General features: G+C 45.7%; 1 protein-coding gene across 1 annotated transcript; it reads right to left on the reverse strand.

Moving 5' to 3' along the window:
• Positions 1 to 475: 475 nt before the first annotated feature.
• TMEM268 (transmembrane protein 268) lies at positions 476 to 18,862 on the reverse strand. Its single transcript, XM_053374145.1, has 8 exons — positions 17,756 to 18,862; positions 14,279 to 14,388; positions 11,985 to 12,092; positions 11,418 to 11,567; positions 10,154 to 10,264; positions 6,854 to 6,934; positions 3,893 to 4,078; positions 476 to 1,947 (listed from the first exon to the last, which is right to left on the reverse strand). Exons 1-8 carry the CDS (start codon positions 17,862 to 17,864, stop codon positions 1,768 to 1,770), a joined length of 1,035 nt encoding a protein of 344 aa, XP_053230120.1. The 5' UTR covers positions 17,865 to 18,862; the 3' UTR covers positions 476 to 1,767.
• Positions 18,863 to 19,663: the final 801 nt, after the last annotated feature.

Consider the following 19,663-nt stretch of genomic DNA (forward strand, 5'->3'; position numbering starts at 1 on the left):
TGAAAAAAACCAAAATGCAACGGAATGCCCCATGGGAAATATCTTGCCCTATATTGTCAAAAGGGGCCCAGGAAAGTGAAATAATGCTGAAACCAGGGAGGCTACTCTTATGGGCAAAGTAGGGCATAGCCCTGAAAAGGTTCTGAACCCAAAAAACCTTCCCAGGCTATGGTGCAGTCTTCTTTCTGTTGCACACAATAACACCACTGCATTTCCAATGACTGAGAGACTTCTCTGCTTAGCCAGTCTATCTTCTCTGCTTAGCCAGTCATAAAAATCACCAGCAGTAGATTTCACCCCTGTCTCCAAGGAGAGGAAACCGGGGGGGGGGGGTGTGGGTAGGTGGGGATCCCAAGCAACTATTTCACACAGAAAGAGCAAAGGAGGGAGGGTAAGTATATTATTGTCCTTTTATCCTGCTTTTGCCTCTCTCAGAAGCTATGCCGCTATTGGGGGGGGGGCATCTCTCATCTTTCACTATTGTTACCCAACAGGAGCCATGGAAAGCAAAATATTGCAAAATCACACAAGCGATTTGTGATCATCTCTTATTGACATGGCTTGTTGGATGTCTGCACAGGAGGTTGGAGAAATTTTGCCAGTACTGTGCTAGGCAGGCCACTGATCTCATTTCATTTCACAGTAGCTCCTTAATGGAGATGACAAAAATGCATCCAGAAAATTACTGCTGGACACTTGTTGCATATGGAGAACAATGGTGGTGGCTACTTTTATATTTGTACCCCACCTCTTTGCCTGGCAGGTACTCAAGGAGGCTTACTGATAAAAAAAAACACAGCTAAAATCACAGAAAAACTAATCATTAAAATTACATTTTATAAAATAAAATATAATTAAAACTATATGGTCTAAACCACAGAGCCTAGGGCTTGCCGATCAGAAGGTTGGCAGTTCAAATCCCCGCGACGGGGTGAGCTCCCATTGTTTGGTCCCAGCTCCTGCCAACCTAGCAGTTCGAAAGCACGCCAGTGCAAGTAGATAAATAGGTACCGCTATGGTGGGAAGGTAAACGGTGTTTCCCTGCACTGCTCTGGTTCACCAGAAGTGGCTTAGTCATGCTGGCCACATGACCTGGAAGCTGTCTGCGGACAAATGCCGGCTCCCTCGGCCTATAGAGCAAGATAAGCACGCAACCCCAGAGTCGTCCGCGACTGGACCTAACGGTCAGGGGTCCCTTTACCTTTACCTTTACAATAAAAAATAGCTAGAATGAAAAACAGCACAGCACCAGTCATTTCATTAAAAGCAGTCAGCTCCCCAAAGCCTATTGGAACAAGACTTTACCTGTCAGCAGAAACACCACAAGGAGGGAGCCAGCCTGGCTTCTCTGGAGAGGGAGTTTCAGAGTCTGGCAGCAGCTACCGAGAAGGTCCTCTCCTACATCGCCACCAAGTCAGGATGGTGGGACCAAGAGAAAGATCTCCCTTGAAGCTCTCGCAACCTGGGCAGGTTCTTATGAGGGAATGTGGTATTTCAGATAGCTTGGACCTAATCCATATAGGTCATATAACCAGCCTGGGACAGCAATCTGGCAGCTCTTTGAGCCAGCTGAAGTTTCTGAGCACTTTTCAAAGGCAATCCTATGTAGAGCATGTTACAGCAATGCAAATAGTGCGTAACTAAGGTGTGTGTCACTGTGGCCAATTCAGAAAACCAAGTGAAATGTTTTCCCCAGTTTGCAAGTTCTAGGTCTCCATTCTGGTTAATACTGTGCATAATGCAAAGGGCCACTTTATCCACCACTGGTCACCTCAGCTTGAACCAAGAGCATCTCTTTGCCAGCACTGTAGTCTCGACGAATTGGCACAGGCATGGGGTGTGGTTGAGTAATACATGTCGTCTTGCAGCGACCTCTGTGAGCTGACCACTGACCAGAAGTCTGATGTAGCAGCCACTGAAGATTGCCAATAGCTGCTGGGCCATCACCTAAAATCAGTCAAGCATCAACGTTTATTGATGATGTAAGAACATAGGATGCAGCTGTTATACCAAGTCAGACCAGTGGTCCATCTAGCCCAGTGATGCCTATACCAATCTGTAGCTCAAATAGCACTTCATGTGCTGTCCCTGAAAGTTAGTGCTAGAAGTGGAGAACATTTTCTGACCAGCAAGCCAAATCCTTATATCCCCAACCCAGAGGCCATCTACCTGCCAGTCATCTGACATTAATATGGTACCAGGTTATACTGAACTCTCAAGCCCTGACTATGGGGACTCAGTGTGGAATTGTATGAAAGCTCTTTTGCAACCAGAACCTTGTTGCTCTTTGAACACCACAGGGCTCTTTGCAAAAGGGCTTTCAAACAGACCAACACTGAGCTTTGACTGCACATGGCTGTTTCCAGTAGGGGAAGAGGCATGAACAGCCCAATGGTGCAGGATTTAATTCCTACTCATCTGCTGGTGAGCGGAGATTAAACCCTGCTGCTTCGGCTATGTGTGCCAGTTCCCAGTAGAGTAACTGATGCATGCAGCCAATTCAGAATCAAACCCCTCCCACCTTTGGAATAGCATCAATGGGCATAAAGGTAAAGGTAAAGGTACCCCTGCCCGTACGGGCCAGTCGTGTCCGACTCTGGGGTTGCGTGCTCATCTCGCTTAAGAGGCCGGGAGCCAGCGCTGTCCGGAGACACTTCCGGGTCACATGGCCAGCATGACAAAGCTGCTCTGGCGAGCCAGCGCAGCACACGGAAACGCCATTACCTTCCCGCTATAAAGCGGTACCTATTTATCTACTTGCACTTAAGGGTGCTTTCGAACTGCTAGGTGGGCAGGAGCTGGGACCGAATGACGGGAGCTCACCCGCCGCGGGGATTTGAACCGCCGACCATGCGATCGGCAAGTCCTAGGCACTGAGGTTTTACCCACAGAGCCACCCGCGTCCCACTATCAATGGGCATGGTTTCTGAAATAATGGCCTCACAGGCCAAGATTGGCCTATCCCCAACCCTGGCTTATGTCATAATAAACCACCTCTCCCCAAAATTTCAGACTGGAGTCTTTCCCAGTGCTGGGGGTTGAACCTGAGACCTTCCATGCACAAAGCAGGTGCTCTGCCACTCAGCTGTGGCCCTTTCCCTTCTCCAAACCCAGATATTCTGAGCAATTTGCTTCTATATTGCACAACTAGCCTTCAACAGCTTTTTAATCCCATTTCATTTAACATTATTGTCAACTTAAACATTTCCATCATTTCCATCATTAATTCTTTTTAGGTTTACATCTACCTTTCCAAACTTTCATGTGCATTACCCTTGCTAGTGTTAATATATACAGTAACCTAGTTGTTACTGTTGTTATTACCTGCCCTTCACTGTGAGGTCCAAGGGTGGGTTACAACTTTGAAACACAAAATCTAAAACAACTTAAAATAACCAAAAGGTGTGTACTAAAAGTTTCTTGAAAAGTCCCTGACTTAATATATATATATATTTAAAAATTCCTTTAAGAATTCAAATATTCCTTGAATGTCCCTTGCATATCTACATCATTTAAAAGGCATAATAATATATCATTGGCACTACATTTTATTTTAAATATTTCTTAAACATTTATAAGTGAGCAGTAGTGCCTGGGGCCCCCTTGGGACTGGTAGGACAAAAGGTATAGAATACAAAAGTAGGGCAGTGCTGGAGCCAATGACTGATAGAGGCACTAGTTCTAGTTTTGCCTCCTCCCCTGCTAAGGTCTAGAAGGTCAACCTTGAGACTAAGGAGGAGAAAGAAACTAACAGGCAGTGCCACCTTCTGGACAGTTTATAAGTAAGAAATCAGGCAGGTATGGGCTGGCTGAGTACAGAGGCTGGTGAAGATCCACCTCAGTTCTCCCCCAACACCAAACCTTTTTACGGACTCCTTCAATGAATTCTTACCTCAGGGGCTCCATCTGGGACAAGCTGGAGGAACTCTCGGTATGCCAAGGCACTTTGGTGGCTGTCCTTTTTCTCGGGCAGCAGTTCAGAATCTTCTGAAGAAATTCCCAGGCCTTTTTCCTGACTTGGAACGATGGGAGTCTCTATTACAATGCAGAGTTCTTTCAGGTTGTGCTTCAGAGCAGACTGAAAAGGAGCCGGGAGGAGCAGATTTGCAGGACAGCGATATTATTCTGCATCACCCAGAAAAGCACATTCTGCAGCAATCAGCTAACAGCAACAATGATCAGCTGAATCCCTTTGGGTCCCTTCCAACTCTACAGTTTTATGGTTTTATCTTCCATTCTCACAATGGAATTTCCCCTTCCTCTCCTGTCTCCTCTCTCCATGTGAGTCCTGACACACAAAATTCCTCTGAAGGTCCAGGTGGCACTGAGGGCATGCAGAGACAGGAGAGGGAACAGAAGTTCTGTTGTATGAGCAGAAACCATTCTGCTTTGGCTAGGAATTTGTTGGATACAATTCAGTAGCGACATAAGCCACATTTGTACCATCCATAAAGCACTATGCTACCACTTTCAACAGTTGAGGCTTCCAATAAAGGATTATTGGAGCTCTAATTTGTTAAGAGTGTTTCACAAAGCTACAATATTCAGGAGTTACCTGTGAGGCGGGATTGATAGTTAAACCATTCTGAGAATTGTAGCTCTGGAAGAGATAAATTAACAACTCCAGTACCCTTAGCAAACTACAGCTCCCATAAGTCTTTAGGGAAGCTATGACCGCTTAAGGTGGTATCACAGTGCTTTAAATGGATGGCGTGAATATGGCCATAATCACACAAATGAATATGAGTGTTGTTAAGGATGAGAGCATGGGTTCTGAGGGTTGTCTCTAAGTTCCACTCAGAGTAGACACATAAAAATTAAGAGAACTAAGTCATGTCTAACAATTTCAATGGGTCCATAGGCACCAACTCTATGGGGCTGAGGACAGCTCAGCCCTCACCCCAAAGTATGTGGGGACATGGCAGCCTCCCCCTAACTTGAGGAGCTGGGCCTTGTTGGGCCTCTCCGCAGCTGCAGAGGACATCAGGCCTCCTCCTGATGTGTGTGACATCACATGTGATGTCACACACATGCAACAAGCCCCCCCCAAAATGTTGGGCAGAACTCGGCACCTATGAATGGGTCTACCCTGTGCAAGACTAACATTGGATACAACCTTGAATCTTTGTTGAAGTGCCACTAGTGGTTCCAAGTGAGTAATGAATTTGAGGGGATTGAATGGGAGGAGGATGGTGATCTAGGTGACTGGGTAGGATGTTAGCTTGGGAAAATAAACTGCTGTGAGATTACTTTATAAAGAAATGACTTGGGGATCATCATTGGGGGCAGCTGAACTGATCTTGAGCACAATCTGTCAGGAAATTATTTGGACATAAATGAATTGAAGAAAAAGCAATATGGGGTGACCCAGAGCAGGATGCAAATTAATTGAAGAATATTCCTATGGTGATTTGGTGCCAGGACTGCTTTGGCTACACAGGGAACCAGAACTTAGAAAATGGAGCTGGATATTGTGTGTGTGTGTGTGTGTGTGTGTGTGTGTGTGTGTGTGCCGGTGGTTCCTGGTGTCTACCAGGCAGAGGCACCATGTTGCCCCCAACATTGGGTGGGTTGGCGCATGTTGCACACGCCCCCTATGCTGTGCAGGCCAGACTGTTGCAGCCTAGAGGAAGGCTGCATCGGCCTGCGTGGTGTCAAGAGATGCCAGGCAGGAGCAGCCTACTACAATCTGTGCTGGTCCTTGCTTGCATAAAAAGATGCTGCGCAGGCTAGTGCAACCTCTCGCCAGGCCGCACCTGTCCCCACAGCATCTCCCGACACTATGCAGGCTAGTGCAGCCTTCTGCTAGGTCACGCTGGTCCCCACAGTCTCAGGAGATGCTGAGCAGGCTGGTGCAACCTCACACCAGGCTGCCCTGGTCCCTGCAGTGTCTCCTGGCACTGTGCAGGCTGGTGCAGCCTTCCATTGATGCTGTGCTTTGCTCGGCTAGACCTCCTCCACCTGCTCAATATTTGGGGGCTGCGTCCCCTGTTAAGGAATATTGAGGGGGCTGATGACATCTCTGTTTGGAGTTGGCGTGCCTGCTCCTGTGAGAAAGCAAGGAGCCTAGCAGTAGATAGTGTCAGTCAATTGTACCCTCCTGCTCTCAGTCATGAAGAGGTGAAGGAGATGCAACATCTCCTTCTTCCGCCCCCTTGTGCCTTTATGTTTAATTGGGTTTCAGCATTGTTCCCTGAATTGATTCAGGTCCAGATCCAGGCTAAGTGATCTCCACATCTGCCTGGACTGGGTCCCCAGATCCTGGGGGGTGGAGACTGAGGAGTTGGACACAGTCTTACTAAGCAAAACTCTTCAGTGTGATCCAGCAGTGATGTTATTTCAAAAACTCTGCAAAAATACTGAATTTCTTTTTTGAAAAACTAACTAGCTAACTAACTTTAGAATGACATCTTTAATGAAAATGATAGACACCTGTCCCAAATGGAATAGTTAAATGACTAAACAGACTCCATTGACTGAATTCTGTATATTTAATTTGTTATAACCCACAACCTAGTTTTAAGAGCAATGAGTCAGTGTCTTACTTTGGTGGTGGTGGCTGTTTAAAGCATGATAACATCCATCAGCTGGATTCTGGTAATTCTGAAGAATATTTCTGTGCCTGATATAATTGCAGGCAATTCTCTGTATGGTTGACTTGAGAAAGAGGATGATGGCTGTTTGCTTATTCACACCCATTTGGAAGATGGAGCTCAAATTAATTTATTTGTTTTGTTTGTTTTCAGCAATGTTTTGTTTGTTGTCAGCAATGCCACTAACAGTTTCGGCAGCATGGCTTCCTTGGAAACCTTCTGCCTTAAAACAAAACAAAAACCCTCCAATCATCACTCACCTTCTCATTCCTCTTCATTTCTGCCAGAGAGTCTGCTAAGAATTGAAGGCATGGCCCCACGTCAAAATGAACAAACCAGAGCTGATGGGGGAAGTCAAGGAAAACAGCCCTATATCTGATGATCCCACCAGCCGTGCACAAATTATGGTAAATGATGAAATTCTTTGCAACTCTCTATATTGCTTACTGGAGAAAAGGATTGATGTTGCTTACTTATTCACACCCATTTGTAAGAAGGAGCTCAGATTGTTTTAATTGTTTTACTCTTATGTAGTAATCTGTAGCAATACCACCACCTATGGACAAATTATGGTACTGGATATATCATGGCAAGTAAAGAATGTGTGATGTTAAGCTATAGCTGGAGAGAAGCCTCAGGCCCCAGGCTGATTGTGACTCTCCAGGCCTCTCTATCTTTCCTTTTGAACTTTTTCCAGGCCACACCTCATTGGCCCTGCTTTGCTCCATGAGGGCTGTATCCAGTATTCTCTGTCTACTAGCACAAGGGCTCCTGTGCCAGCAGTTGGGTGAGATTGTAACACTGTGCAACAGAGGGATCCAACATGACAGTTAGAATAGTGGAAAAACAATGTGCAATAAATTGTGCCATCTATTGGGCAATCTATTGGACGCGGGTGGCGCTGTGGGTTAAACCACAGAGCCTAGGGCTTGCCAATCAGAAGGTCGGCAGTTTGAATCCCCACAACGGGGTGAGCTCCCGTTGCTCGGTCCCAGCTCCTGCCCACCTAGTAGTTTGAAAGCACATCAAAGTGCAAGTAGATAAATAGGTACCACTCTGGCGGGAAGGTAAAAGGCGTTTCCGTGCGCTGCTCCGATTCACCAGAAGCGGCTTAGTCATGCTGGCCACATGACCCGGAAGCTGTATGCTGGCTCCCTTGGCCAGTAAAGTGAGTTGAGCGCCGCAACCCCAGAGTCGTCCACGAGTGGACCTAACAGTCAGGGGTCCCTTTACCTTTACCTTTATTGGGCAACACAGGTACATTCTCTTGCACAACAATGTTCAGCTGGTACAAAACATTTTGCCAGTGGAACAAATGTACTGCTATGTGTCTTTAACTCCTCTGGAATTCTCCAATAACGATTTCCCACCCAGCCTCTCCCGGCCTTTCTGCAAAAGGCTACTTCATCTTGGTGACCGGACACAAACCAGTTAATTTTGAAACATTCTGTCTGTTGTGGACCTTGGTTTCTCACAGCCACCCATTTGTGGTGGGGGTCTTGTGATGTGCAGGATCATTCGCACCTCCTTCCCCCTTCATAGCCAAAGTAGACTTTTCAGTGGGAAACCACACTCCACTCTGGTTTGCTGCATTCCTTCCCGCTCAGTACAAGCTTTTCTGGGCCAGGAAACTCCGAATCAAAGAGTGTGGTGTTGAAGTCAGCCTGAGCTTCATGCCGTCATCAGGCACATGCGATGGGGAACTTCTTCCTCTGCCTTTCTGAGAAATGCAAGAGTTGTTCGTGGGAATCGGTGGGGCTCCTGCCATTGTTTGAGCCAAGAAGTTTGCTGCTGATAGCAAGATGTTGAAGAACCCCACGAGACCTCCTTCCTTTGGCCTGCAGGATCCAGTTCTGTCAGGCAGAAGCTGCCGCAGGGGTCTGGCCACCGTTCTGTTAAAACCACTCTCTTACTTAATTTCTAGGGGTGTTTTGGTTTCTCTTTCATAAATGAGCATTGCATTTTTAATTTTTTTTAAAAAAATGGCTCTCAGCCCAGCCTGGCCTTTTGGCCGCCTGTGAGTCAGATTGCTGATTCCTCTGGCCCATAAATGGGTTGTCACTGTTTGGATAGGCCCTTTTCTTTGATGTGAAGCTTCTGTGTTCAGCCAGAGTTTTGTTTTCACCCCACCCCATATTTACAGCCAACTCTCATGTCTTCTTTCAAGTTGCTAGAACCTTTTCTCCTCCTGACTTCAGGAGCTTGCAGAGAGTGAGATGACTGCATAACCAAACGTTTTCTCTTGCATTTTGTGGGAGGGCTGGGTTCCTCTCTTCCAGCTGATTCTGTTGCCTTTGTGGCTTGAACCCAATTCTTGGGGTGTCAGCTTACAAGTGCTCATATCCAGGCTGGAGGAATAAATGGCTGTGTGTTTAAACCCAGTTTCGTTGGGGTGGTCCTGCTAATTCTGGACTCTCTCCAGAGTTGCAGAAGTACATAGCAAACTTTTCTTTTCTTTTCTTTTCTTAAGATGGAACACTGTTTTCCTTGGGATGGGGCCAAAGAGGACTTTTAATCTTCTCCAACCCTTCAAGATAACCATGATTACAGCAAGTCTCCCTTTATGCTATGATTTGTTTTATGATTGAACTGAGCAACAGTGGTGTTATTTAAATTCCCATTGCTGCTTTCGCCCAAGGATCTTTTGGGGTTATCTTAAAACTACGATCCACTCCTTTCCTGTGTATGATATCTTCTAACAATCTGCTTTTCACTGGGCAACTTCCGGGGAACATCTTTAATGGGTCTGCAAAAATATTTTCAAATGCAGAGCAAAAATGGCCACTTGGTAGCCAATTTGGTTCACGAGTTTTTTCTTCCTTATTCTAGTTTTCCAGGCTCTCTCACAAAGACCACAAGCATCCATGAACACTTTCCTGCTGCAGTCGCTAGGGCATGTGTATTCTTTATCCTGTGTCTCTCCCCCAACCCTCTATTTGGGGACGGTGTTGTTTTTTCATTGGCTCTTGATCAGGATTCCACCCCCTTCTCCCTTTCCTGTGCCATCTGAACAGTATTGACCCATAGTGGAAAGAGAAATTTGTTAGCTGATTCAGCGTTTCTTTTTTAAATGTTTAACGGCATGTAATCCTTTTGCTTTAATTTTTTTTAACAAAAAAAAAGCCTTCAATAAACATGAACCTGATTATTAGACTTAAAAATAAACAAAAACACAAAAAAAACCTTAGCACTGCATTGGATACAACCCCAAGTGTTCACCTGGCTGGAATGCATATTTGAACTCCGATAATGCCTTTGACTTGCCTGGATTGAGGTTAAAGCGGAGTGGTTGAGCAGGTGCAGAAACTAGCCTACTTTGTAAAGGAAAACATTTACATTTGTACGGATGCCCCTGGTCTCGCCCACCACTAGCATGTGGTCCCCAGAAGGCTGCCCAGAAGAGAATGAGGTCCTTCGTCAGCAAAAGGTCCCCACCCTTATTTTATTATATCATTATATTCAGAGGTAAATATAGGATGTGTTCTTAAGTGACAAAACTGAAACTTCAGTTCTCCCTGACATACAGAGATTTGGCATTGTTTCAATCTGAAAAAGGATACCTGTGGAACACTACATTGCTTCTCCGGCATATTTGTGAACCCCACCAGGAATTTGTTTTTCATGAAAGCTTCGTTGGCAGCGGCTAGTCTCATGTCTGTACTTACATTCAGCTGTTAAATGAGAAGGAGAAGGAAGGGAATTAAAGGTCTCAACCACGAAATGCCCAGTGGAGGCAAGAGGGAAGCCATACCACAGTCTCATGGGCATAGGCAGTTTAACAAGTTGGTTTAACAGTCATTCCCCACAATTTTCAAAGGGGAACATAGAAAGCTGCCTTCTGCAGCATCAAGCCATTGGTCCACCTAGTACAGAATTGTATACACTGACTGGCATCAGCTCTTCAGGATTTCAGGCAGGGGACATTCCTATCTCTACCTGGAGATACTGTGATGAAACCTGGGACCTTCTGAATGCAGCCAGGTGCTCTGCCACTGAATTATGGCTCCTTGTAGGAAGCTGTCTTATCCTGAGGCAATGGTCCACCTAGATTTGTATCATCTACACTGCGTGGCACTGGCTCTCCTAAGTTTCCTTCCAGCCCTGCCCAAGGATTGGACCTGGGACCTTCTGCATACAAAGCAGATGTTGTACCATTGAGTTAGAGCTCTCCCACTTAAAAGATAGGAACAGGTGGACCAATGGTTCAGATACAGTTATAAGACAGCCTTATAACTGCATCTGGCCATCAGTCCATCTGGTTCAGTATTGTTCATGTTGACTGGCAGTGGCTCTCCGAAGATTTCAGGCAGGGAGTATTCCCAGATGCACCTGGTGATGCTGGGGAGCTTCTTCATGAAAAACTTGGTTCTCTGTTGCTGAGCTATAACTCTTCAGGGTGGAAAGATTTGAGCTGAGTTGAGCTGACAGTGGTGACAATTCCAGCTAGGACTGTGATGAGGTGGGTGCAACAAATGGGTTTGCAATGTGCAGGCACCCTCTAAAGCAATTGCTTTGCAAGATGTGGGCCAACCTCCTCTTGCTTTTCAGGCTTTGCTTTTGGCATTTATTTCATAGAATCATAGAATCATAGAGTTGGAAGAGACCACAAGGGCCATCGAGTCCAACCCCCTGCCAAGCAGGAAACACCATCAGAGCACTCCTGACATATGGTTGTCAAGCCTCTGCTTATTTCAGTGAATGAAAGTTGAACTGAATAGGCTCCATTGGGTTCTGTCTTAATTTGTGATTATCTGAACATGAATCCCTAATACCTGCTGGTCATCATGGAAATCATAACTGCAGACATGTCTCAACTTGTCTTACCTTCCTTTGATGTTGATGAATTGTGAGTCTGACGATCAAGGCAGCCACTAGGGCAACTGCAGTGGCCAAAATACTGATTTCCCAGGGTTGTGCTACAGAATATATCTGCAGGGTGGAAAAAAGATTGATCCAGAGGGTCACGTAGAAAACCTGAAAGGAGGAACACAATATTTATCTAATAAAATAGAGGTGAGCAACTTTTTACAAACCAAGGGCCTCATTCGCTTCTGGTCAAACTTCTGGGAGCCAAGTGCCAGAAGTGGGGTGGGGGGTGGGGGAGAGAGGCTAAAGAGGGCAGAACAACGAATGCAAATTTTATCTTCATACAGTTGTCTGATTGCTACACCCACTCACACACCCCTTCTCCAGCCATGCAAACAAAAAGCATAATTGGAGTTACTGGGCACATTCTTGAGGAGAATTCTGAGGGCCAAGAAGAGAGGTCTAGAGGGCCACATTTGACCAATGGGCCTCTGGTTCCCCATACCTGCAATATATATATATAGTCATTTTAGACCCTAGGAAACCCACATGCCCCAACTCTCACTGAAGCAATATGGTGCTTACCACAGCAATTGAGATCGCAAATGCTCTGGAGTTGTAGAAAAGGTGCTTTCTCACCTCTGGCTCTAGCACTGCACATTGAATCAATTTTTTCCACTGGTCAGCTGTCACCTGCGTAAGAAACAGCAGCATGGTCATTTGATATATGCCCAAATGCAATGGACACAATCCCCTAACAGCATGAAGTGAGCATAAATTCACTGCCATGCTTTGGACTGTGGCCAAGAAGAGCAATTGGGACTAAGAAATGTGTGAAGCGCTGCTCACCCCACGAAGTGGATCAAGCCGATCCCTTCTGCCGATTTTTTTTCTTTCCTCTACCATTCTGCCTCCTCTTCCTCCTCACCAAAGGCCAGCCCACCCGTGAGGCAAAGTGCAGCAACCACCTTAGATGCAGATCCTCAGGGGCGACAGATTCAGCCTCCAAGGAATTCCTTGGCCGCTGCTACAGTGGCAGCGGTGGCTGTGGTACACTCCTTGGAAGCCAGATCTGCTGCTTCCTCAGCAGCCTCCTGCCTCACAGTGCTACCTCCACATCAGCTTCTCTGCAAATAGGAAGTATTGCTAGTCTCCCCGCTCCTCTAGTGAGAAAATGGTAGGTGTTGCCCCCTTGGTTATGCACTTGCCTGGTTTGATTCAGGGCACACACCCAAACAACAGCCTTTGAGTCTCACTTCAGTAGTCTGGCAAGGTTGATTTGACTCACTGCTTTGTTCCCATTGTAGATCTTTATCCCTCCCTTGATCTTAATGAGAATCTCCACTGCCCCCTTCTTCTCTGGTGTGTGTGGGAGGGGGAGAGGTACTTTGTGGTTCACCTCATGTGCCAGACTGTCTGGGGCCTACTGCCGTCCCCAGCCAAGGCCGGGCTCAGGGCAGCTAACACCAAATATATAATACATTAAAAACACAAAATCAAACAATTGATTAAAACACAGCTCAAAATCACAGTAAAATCAATATAAAATGAAGTGGCAACCCACGAATCACAGCCATGAGGGTAGGAATATTACCGTATTTTTCGCCCTATAGGACGCACTTTTTCCCCTCCAAAAATGAAGGGGAAGTGTGTGTGCGTCCTATGGGGCGAATGCAGGCTTTCGCTGAAGCTTGGAGAGCGAGAGGGGTCTGTGCGCACCGACTCCTCTCGCTCTCCAGGCTTCAGGAAGCTATCTGCAAGCCTGGGGAGCCCGGAGGAGTTTCCGCAGGGCTCCCTAGGCTGCGGATAGCAGCCTGCTGCCCAGAGCGCGGGGCGCGCTGAAGCAGAGCGCCCCGCACTTCGGGCAGATATCCTTTTCTCCTCTAAAAACTACGGTAGGTGCGTTTTTAAAAGCTCAGGCTTCCCCGCGGCTGGGGGGGGATAAAGAATTTTTTCTTTATTCCCCCCCCCAAAAAAAACTAGGTGTGTCCTATGGGCCGGTGCGTCCTATAGGGCGAAAAATACGGTAAATGTTCGCCAGGCCTGGTCACTCATGCTGGTCCCATATGGGCCGATAGAAAGCACCAAGGGGGCCACTTACATACAGGGTTTCATGGGGAAAAGGAGGTCAGACTGGGCCCGGACAAAAGGCCTGATGGAACAGCTCCGTCTTGCAGGCCCTGGTCTCTTGCTACAGAGTGTTCCACCAGGCTGGGGCCAGGGCTGAAAAGGCCCTGGTCCTGGTCGAGGCCAGTCTAACCTCCTTGAGGCCCAGGACCTCCAAAGTATTATTATTTGTGGACCGTAAGGTCCTCTGCCAAGCATGCCAGGAGAGGTAGTCCCATAGGTCCTAGGGTCCTAGGTAAGTCAAGAGTCCTACTAAGCATAAGAGCATAAGAAGAGCCTTTGTGGATCAGGCCAATAGCTCACCTTATCCAGCATCCTTTTCTCACAGGGGCCAACCAGATGTCTGTGGAAAACCTGCAAGCAGGATTTGAGCACAAGGGCACTCACCCTGCCTGTGTTTTCCAGCAACTGGTATTCAGAAGCTTTGCTGCCTCCAACTGCCCCATTAATTTCAATAGGAAATAAGTTTAGCTGACAGCTTGGAGTCAAAATAACAATTGCAATAATGGAGGAGGAGGAGAAGGAGAAGGAGAAGGAGAAGGAGAAGAAGAAGAAGAAGAAGAAGAAGAAGAAGAAGAAGAAGAAGAAGAAGAAGAAGACGACGATGCTTGGATAGCAGCAAAAAGTACTAAAAGTACTAATTACTCCTTGCGATCTGGTTCATCCTGATTTGTTTCCTTGCACAATCAAATTATATTGCATCTGGTGGCTTTTATCTCTGCATGATTCAACAAGATATATGCAACCCTCACCTGAATTCCCATGGTCTTCAATCTCTCTACCCAAAGATTCATATCAAAAAACGTAGAAAAACAGGACTCGTGAGCTGTGAGAACCATTAGCATTTGCCCATTATGAAGCTCTGGAAGGCAACAGTAAAGAAGACTGAGTATAAGCATTGTGGAGTGGCTATCATGTCAGAGCAGTGCAGTGGCGTAGCGTGGGGGGGTGCAGGGGGGGCCGGCCGCACCGGGCGCAACATCTGGGGGTTAGGGTTAGGGGGCGCAAATCCACGGGTTAGGGGGTGCAAATTACTTGCCTTGCCCCAGGTGCTGACAACCCACGCTACGCCACTGGAGCAGTGCATGTGCTTTGTGTGGAAATGGTCCCAGAAAGGAAGTGGTGTTCTCCAAATGTTCTGCACTACATCTCCCCTGATCTCTGACCATTGGCTATGTAGCATTCTGGATATCTTCTGGTCTCCTCTAAGTAGAACCATCTCTCAAGTATTTAATGCATGAGTCCTTCCCAGAAATACAACCAGAGATCCTTTAGAAATTAGGAATATAGAAGGATTCTGAGGATACATATTTGTCCATGTAAGTACAGTGGTACCTCGGGTTAAGTACTTAATTCGTTCCGGAGGTCCGTTCTTAACCTGAAACTGTTCTTAACCTGAAGCACCACTTTAGCTAATGGGGCCTCCCACTGCTGCCACACGATTTCTGTTCTCATTCTGAAGCAAAGATCTTAACCCAAGGTCATATTTCTGGGTTAGCAGAGTCTGTAACCTGAAGCGTATGTAACCTGAAGAGGTACCACTGTAGTAGATTGCTCTGGCCTGGGAGATTTGGAGTTTAATCTCTGATTAGCCATGAATGGGGATGAGCAACTCTTGTCAGTTTGTTTCACATTTTTCCTGTCTAAAGCTCAGTTCTCCAATTTCCACATCAGTTTGCAAATAATAATTCTCATGAAAGTTCATTTGCATTTTTGTACATACTTCTCCTAGTATACAAATCATTTCCCCCGATAAATGCATGCTTGCATGCTATTTTCACTACCCCTGGCCAGAACCCCCTTGACATGATTTTATATTTCCTTGCAGACACAGATAAGTATGTGACCTGGCGGGTAGCACTTTTTGCAACTGCTGCTAGGAAAATTAGAGCAAATTATATAGCCAAGGTAGCCATTAATTGTAAAGGTGATGGATTTATTTGATCCTATCTATCTACCTCAGGCTATGCTCTATCTTTGTCACCACACTCTGAGTATAAATTGCACACTGTATTAATTGATATTGTTTTTAACATTAGTGACCATGTGATGATTTTAGCTTATGAATTTTATTGTTTAATGTTTTTATTTGTACATTGGGGCATTTTCATAGCTTTGTTTAGAGTACGTAATGTTTTAATAATGTAAATGTTTTAAGTCCTTTTTTATCAATTCAGTATATTTTCTTTTAATTGTCAAATAATTCTGTGTACATTGCGGCAGCCTTTGGCTATGTGCAATAAAACTGACTGAGGCTATTTTCACTAATATATGCACTTCTATGCACAGGGTACGATTTTTCTTTGTCTGCATTACTCAGATTGAGATCTGTGTTGTGAAATTCCATAAAGTGCAAATTTTGGGGGCTGGCTGTGTTTGAGTTAACTTATCATTTTGGAAACTGTGGTTTACGTATGTGTGACTTTAAGTGTGAACTGAATCAAATTTCTCCCCCATCCCTACTGGAAATGCTAAGGATGGAAATTGTTCTGTGTGGAAAGCAGGAACCTCGTCACTGACCTTTCAGCCCTTCCGAAGAAAAGATTCAGCTTCATAGATTCTTTGACTGGACAGCTAATGGGACACCTTCCCAGAAGTTGTTCAACTTCCACCCCCATCATCCTTGATCATTAGCCATGATGGCTCGGGCTGATGGGAACTGTGGTCCCAACAGAATCAGGAATGAGCCAGAGGGCCTTCTGTATTCATCGCATGCAGCAATCAGTTCTGCTGCAATTGGTTTTCTTCCAAAAACTCTGTTATTTTTCCTCACTGTTCTGCTGTGGTGATTATTATATTATAGAATATATTCTTCGTACGTTATTCCAAGCCATTCATTTCAATGCAGAGGAAACATGATACATGCAGGTGCTGTAGTTACACCCTGTGCCATAGACCCCGCACTGTATACTGTGGGGATTCATTTAATGGCCTCCAATATCCCACCCATCTCTATGGTTCTTTGATTCTATCGCAGTCTTTCCCAACGTGGGACCCTCCAGATCAACTCCCATCAGCCCAACCCAGCATGGTTAGGAATGATAGGAGATGCTGTCCAAAACATCTAGAGCATCTCAGGTTTAGGAAGGCTATTTCTCAGGCAGAAGTATTGTCTCAACCATAATGCGCACACTCCATTTATAGCTGGAGGTACCAGGGACAATTATCTGTATGCAATTATCTGCACACTGCTGTACCATTGAGTTATCATCATCCTTGAAGGAAAAGAGACGGTAAAGGTTGTCCTACAATTTCTGGAGCAGGGAAGGGAGAATAGCCTACTGATCCTCCAAAAGACATCACTGAAGTATCATATTGAACTGATCGTGCAATGGCTGCCATAAATTTTACCACATTATTCTTTTGTTTTAAATTAGGGTTACCAGACATCCCCAGACCCTTTCCTAAAATAAAGCATGAAATTTCCCCCCCCCCAAAAAAAGTGTCCCTGGATTCCTTGAAAAAAATCTGGTAACCATATTTTAAATTGCATTTGTTCAAATGTGAAACCTGGTGAAGCCCAGTCCATTTAAGACACCACAGTGCATTAAAATATACCTAAATATCAACACAAGGCAATTCATGGATGGAAACTCTTTCTCTCGAATAGTTTCTATGGGCTCCTCCAGACAAGCTATTCATTTAGTATTCATTTTGATTTGCTTGCAGTGACATACCTTGGGATCTCAAATTCCAGTGGTGCCCTGTGCAATGCCAAATTCAGTGGCTCCCCTTGCCTTCCATTCTACATCATAGCTGCAGCACCCCCTATGGCGCTTCCATGCTCTGCACCCAGTGCAACTAAACCAGTTGCACTCTCCTAAATCTGCCTTTGTTGCTTGCTCAAAGCTTGCACAGAGGATAAATTATATCCAACTCATTCTGTTTGGTTTGTGGTTATACAACAATGAGCATTCACCCTTCATTCATCCTGATTTGCTTGTGCAGTGTTTAAGCGACTTCCAGTTATTCATTCATTTATTTCATTCTTTTCTCCTTCACTTACCTAACCACAAAATATCTGTTTCTTTTCCTAAAGTGGATTTGCTACATTGGGAAAACAGAGCATTTCAATCAGCTGCAATTGCACATATCTAAATTTCCTTGTTTGAATTTGAATCCCTCCTGCAAAACACTGACAGTCTGGATCTGACCCATGTTTAGTTCAGTGTGTGTTGACTATTCTACACCTCATTTTTGGCAATCAACAGTGCATTCATCTACATTACCTTCCTTCCAGTAGTCTGAATGTTCCTCCCCTTGGGTCTGACAGTAAGACACGGAGAATGGTAATTCGTCTTCTTTAGACATGTCCACTTGCCTTTTCCAACAAGCCATACTGCAGAGCAGTGCCACTCAAGAATTTTAGAATCAGATGATGGAAAATCTAGCTTTCTGCATCCACATCTTCCACCTGGAAGTTGCTCTGTCCTAGGAAACACCAAGCTAATCATGTGATATCTGATCTGAGAGGTGGTCGAGGGTTGCAAGTGGAGGCCAAGCAAGCTCAGGATAGGTCCTGAGATGGAAACCTACTTGTCTGAGCTCTCAGTAGAAGATCTGTTGCAGAGTTCTGCCCCTGTTACTTCACACCCTCCTCCTTTCATGAAGCTTCATTGAGTCACTATCTGAAGCAATGTTATATACTCATCAACAGTGGGTGGAACGAGACTTGGCAAGAGGCCCATGCATGTATGCAACACCTGTCCTGCATTGGCCAACCAAGGGAAAATGCAAGTTATGTCAGAATCCAATTACAGGGCCCTCTTTTTCTGCTGCACTTTCAGAAACTCAGCCTGTCAATGTTTTGTCTTCTCTGCTGTTTTCTCTTTGTTGAATTTCTTTTTCTCAATTCATGCACCTAAACACACATACACAAACATGTACAAGTCATTAAGGTACTGTGAGTGGGGAGGGGAGGCTGAAACAAAATGTTGCAATGTAGAGAGCTGCTGTCAGCAGTGGTTGGTGCCCATTGAGATTGGTAGGGAGGAAGGCTGAGAAACCAGCACTAGGTGGAGCCTGAGCCAATGACAGACAGAGCTAACTCATTCTAGATTTGATCTCATCCTATTCTCTTCACAGCTCTATAATGGCAGCACTGAGAATAAGGAGGAGCAGGCTAACAGCTAAGCTAACTGTCCATAAGCTGGACTGTTTGTAAATAGGAAGGAAGGCAGGTGGCAGCTGACTAAGGACAGAATGAGGCTGATGGGACAGCACCCATTTCCCCTTTTAGACCAGACTCCACTGGCTACTGTTCAGGGTTTTGCTTTGTTTTCCCTGGAGTTAAAACATAGGCTCTACCACTGGAGACTAGTCCATGGGAGTGAATGGGACTTTCCCCTACCAACTATGGTCTCTTCCCAATCAGACAGCTGCCATCTGTTTGCCTGCCTGTCTTCATCCTTACTACTAGCCAGGGGGTGGCCTTAGCTATCAGCTCCTCCTCATTATTCTCAGTGTTGCTCTTGCAGAACTCAGGATGGGGACAAAATCAGAATTAGCCAACTCAGCCTGTCATTGGCTCTGGAGCCACTTACTGTTTGATGTTCTTTTGCAAACTTCTGCTCAGGATGGAGGCCTCTTGCAAAGGAGCACCCTGTACCACGCAGGTTTGATGCCTCCACTGATGGATCCTGTGTGCTGCTGCTTCAGAACAGGTCTCAGGCAGGAAGGAATGGCAGGTGGCAGACACCTACCTTTCCCCAGAAAGATACAGCCCATGGTCAGCGTAGGGTTATTGTGGGGGGTTTCTCACCCAGTGCCTGCCTATCCTCCCTGTCTGACATCCCATAGTCTGATGGCCATGGATGCCATCCGACCCAATCTGTAGCGATCCATGGCTGTACTGAAGTCACCCAAATATGGCTGATCTGGGTCATGCATCAGCCAAATCTGTTGCACAGCCCTCGGTGCAATCCATAGTCTGCACTCTTTCACTTGTGAGGCTCGTTATGCATTGCAAACCAAAAACACAATACCCCACTTGTACAAAAAATGAAGCAAGAATATGGGCTGCATACCCTTGGTTCTCAAGGTCCTTTGGTTCCATGGATTTATTCCCAGTGCCCTCTACCCTATAAAGAGCAGAATAGTGGTGTGCACAAGCCACTAAGGAAGATAATATCACAATG

The sequence above is a fragment of the Podarcis raffonei genome, chromosome Z, assembly GCF_027172205.1.
Source record: "Podarcis raffonei isolate rPodRaf1 chromosome Z, rPodRaf1.pri, whole genome shotgun sequence".
NCBI classification, from domain to species: Eukaryota; Metazoa; Chordata; class Lepidosauria; order Squamata; family Lacertidae; genus Podarcis; species Podarcis raffonei.

Excerpts from the sequence above, each read along its gene's own strand:
- TMEM268 (XM_053374145.1), bottom strand. The coding sequence starts at position 17,864 with ATGGCTTGTTGGAAAAGGCAAGTGGACATGTCTAAAGAAGACGAATTA. Across the intron at positions 12,093-14,278 it reads TGAAGACCATGGGAATTCAG|GTGACAGCTGACCAGTGGAA; the intron begins GTGAGGGTTGCA and ends TTTCTTACGCAG. Across the intron at positions 4,079-6,853 it reads AAATGAAGAGGAATGAGAAG|TCTGCTCTGAAGCACAACCT; the intron begins GTGAGTGATGAT and ends GCTCCTTTTCAG.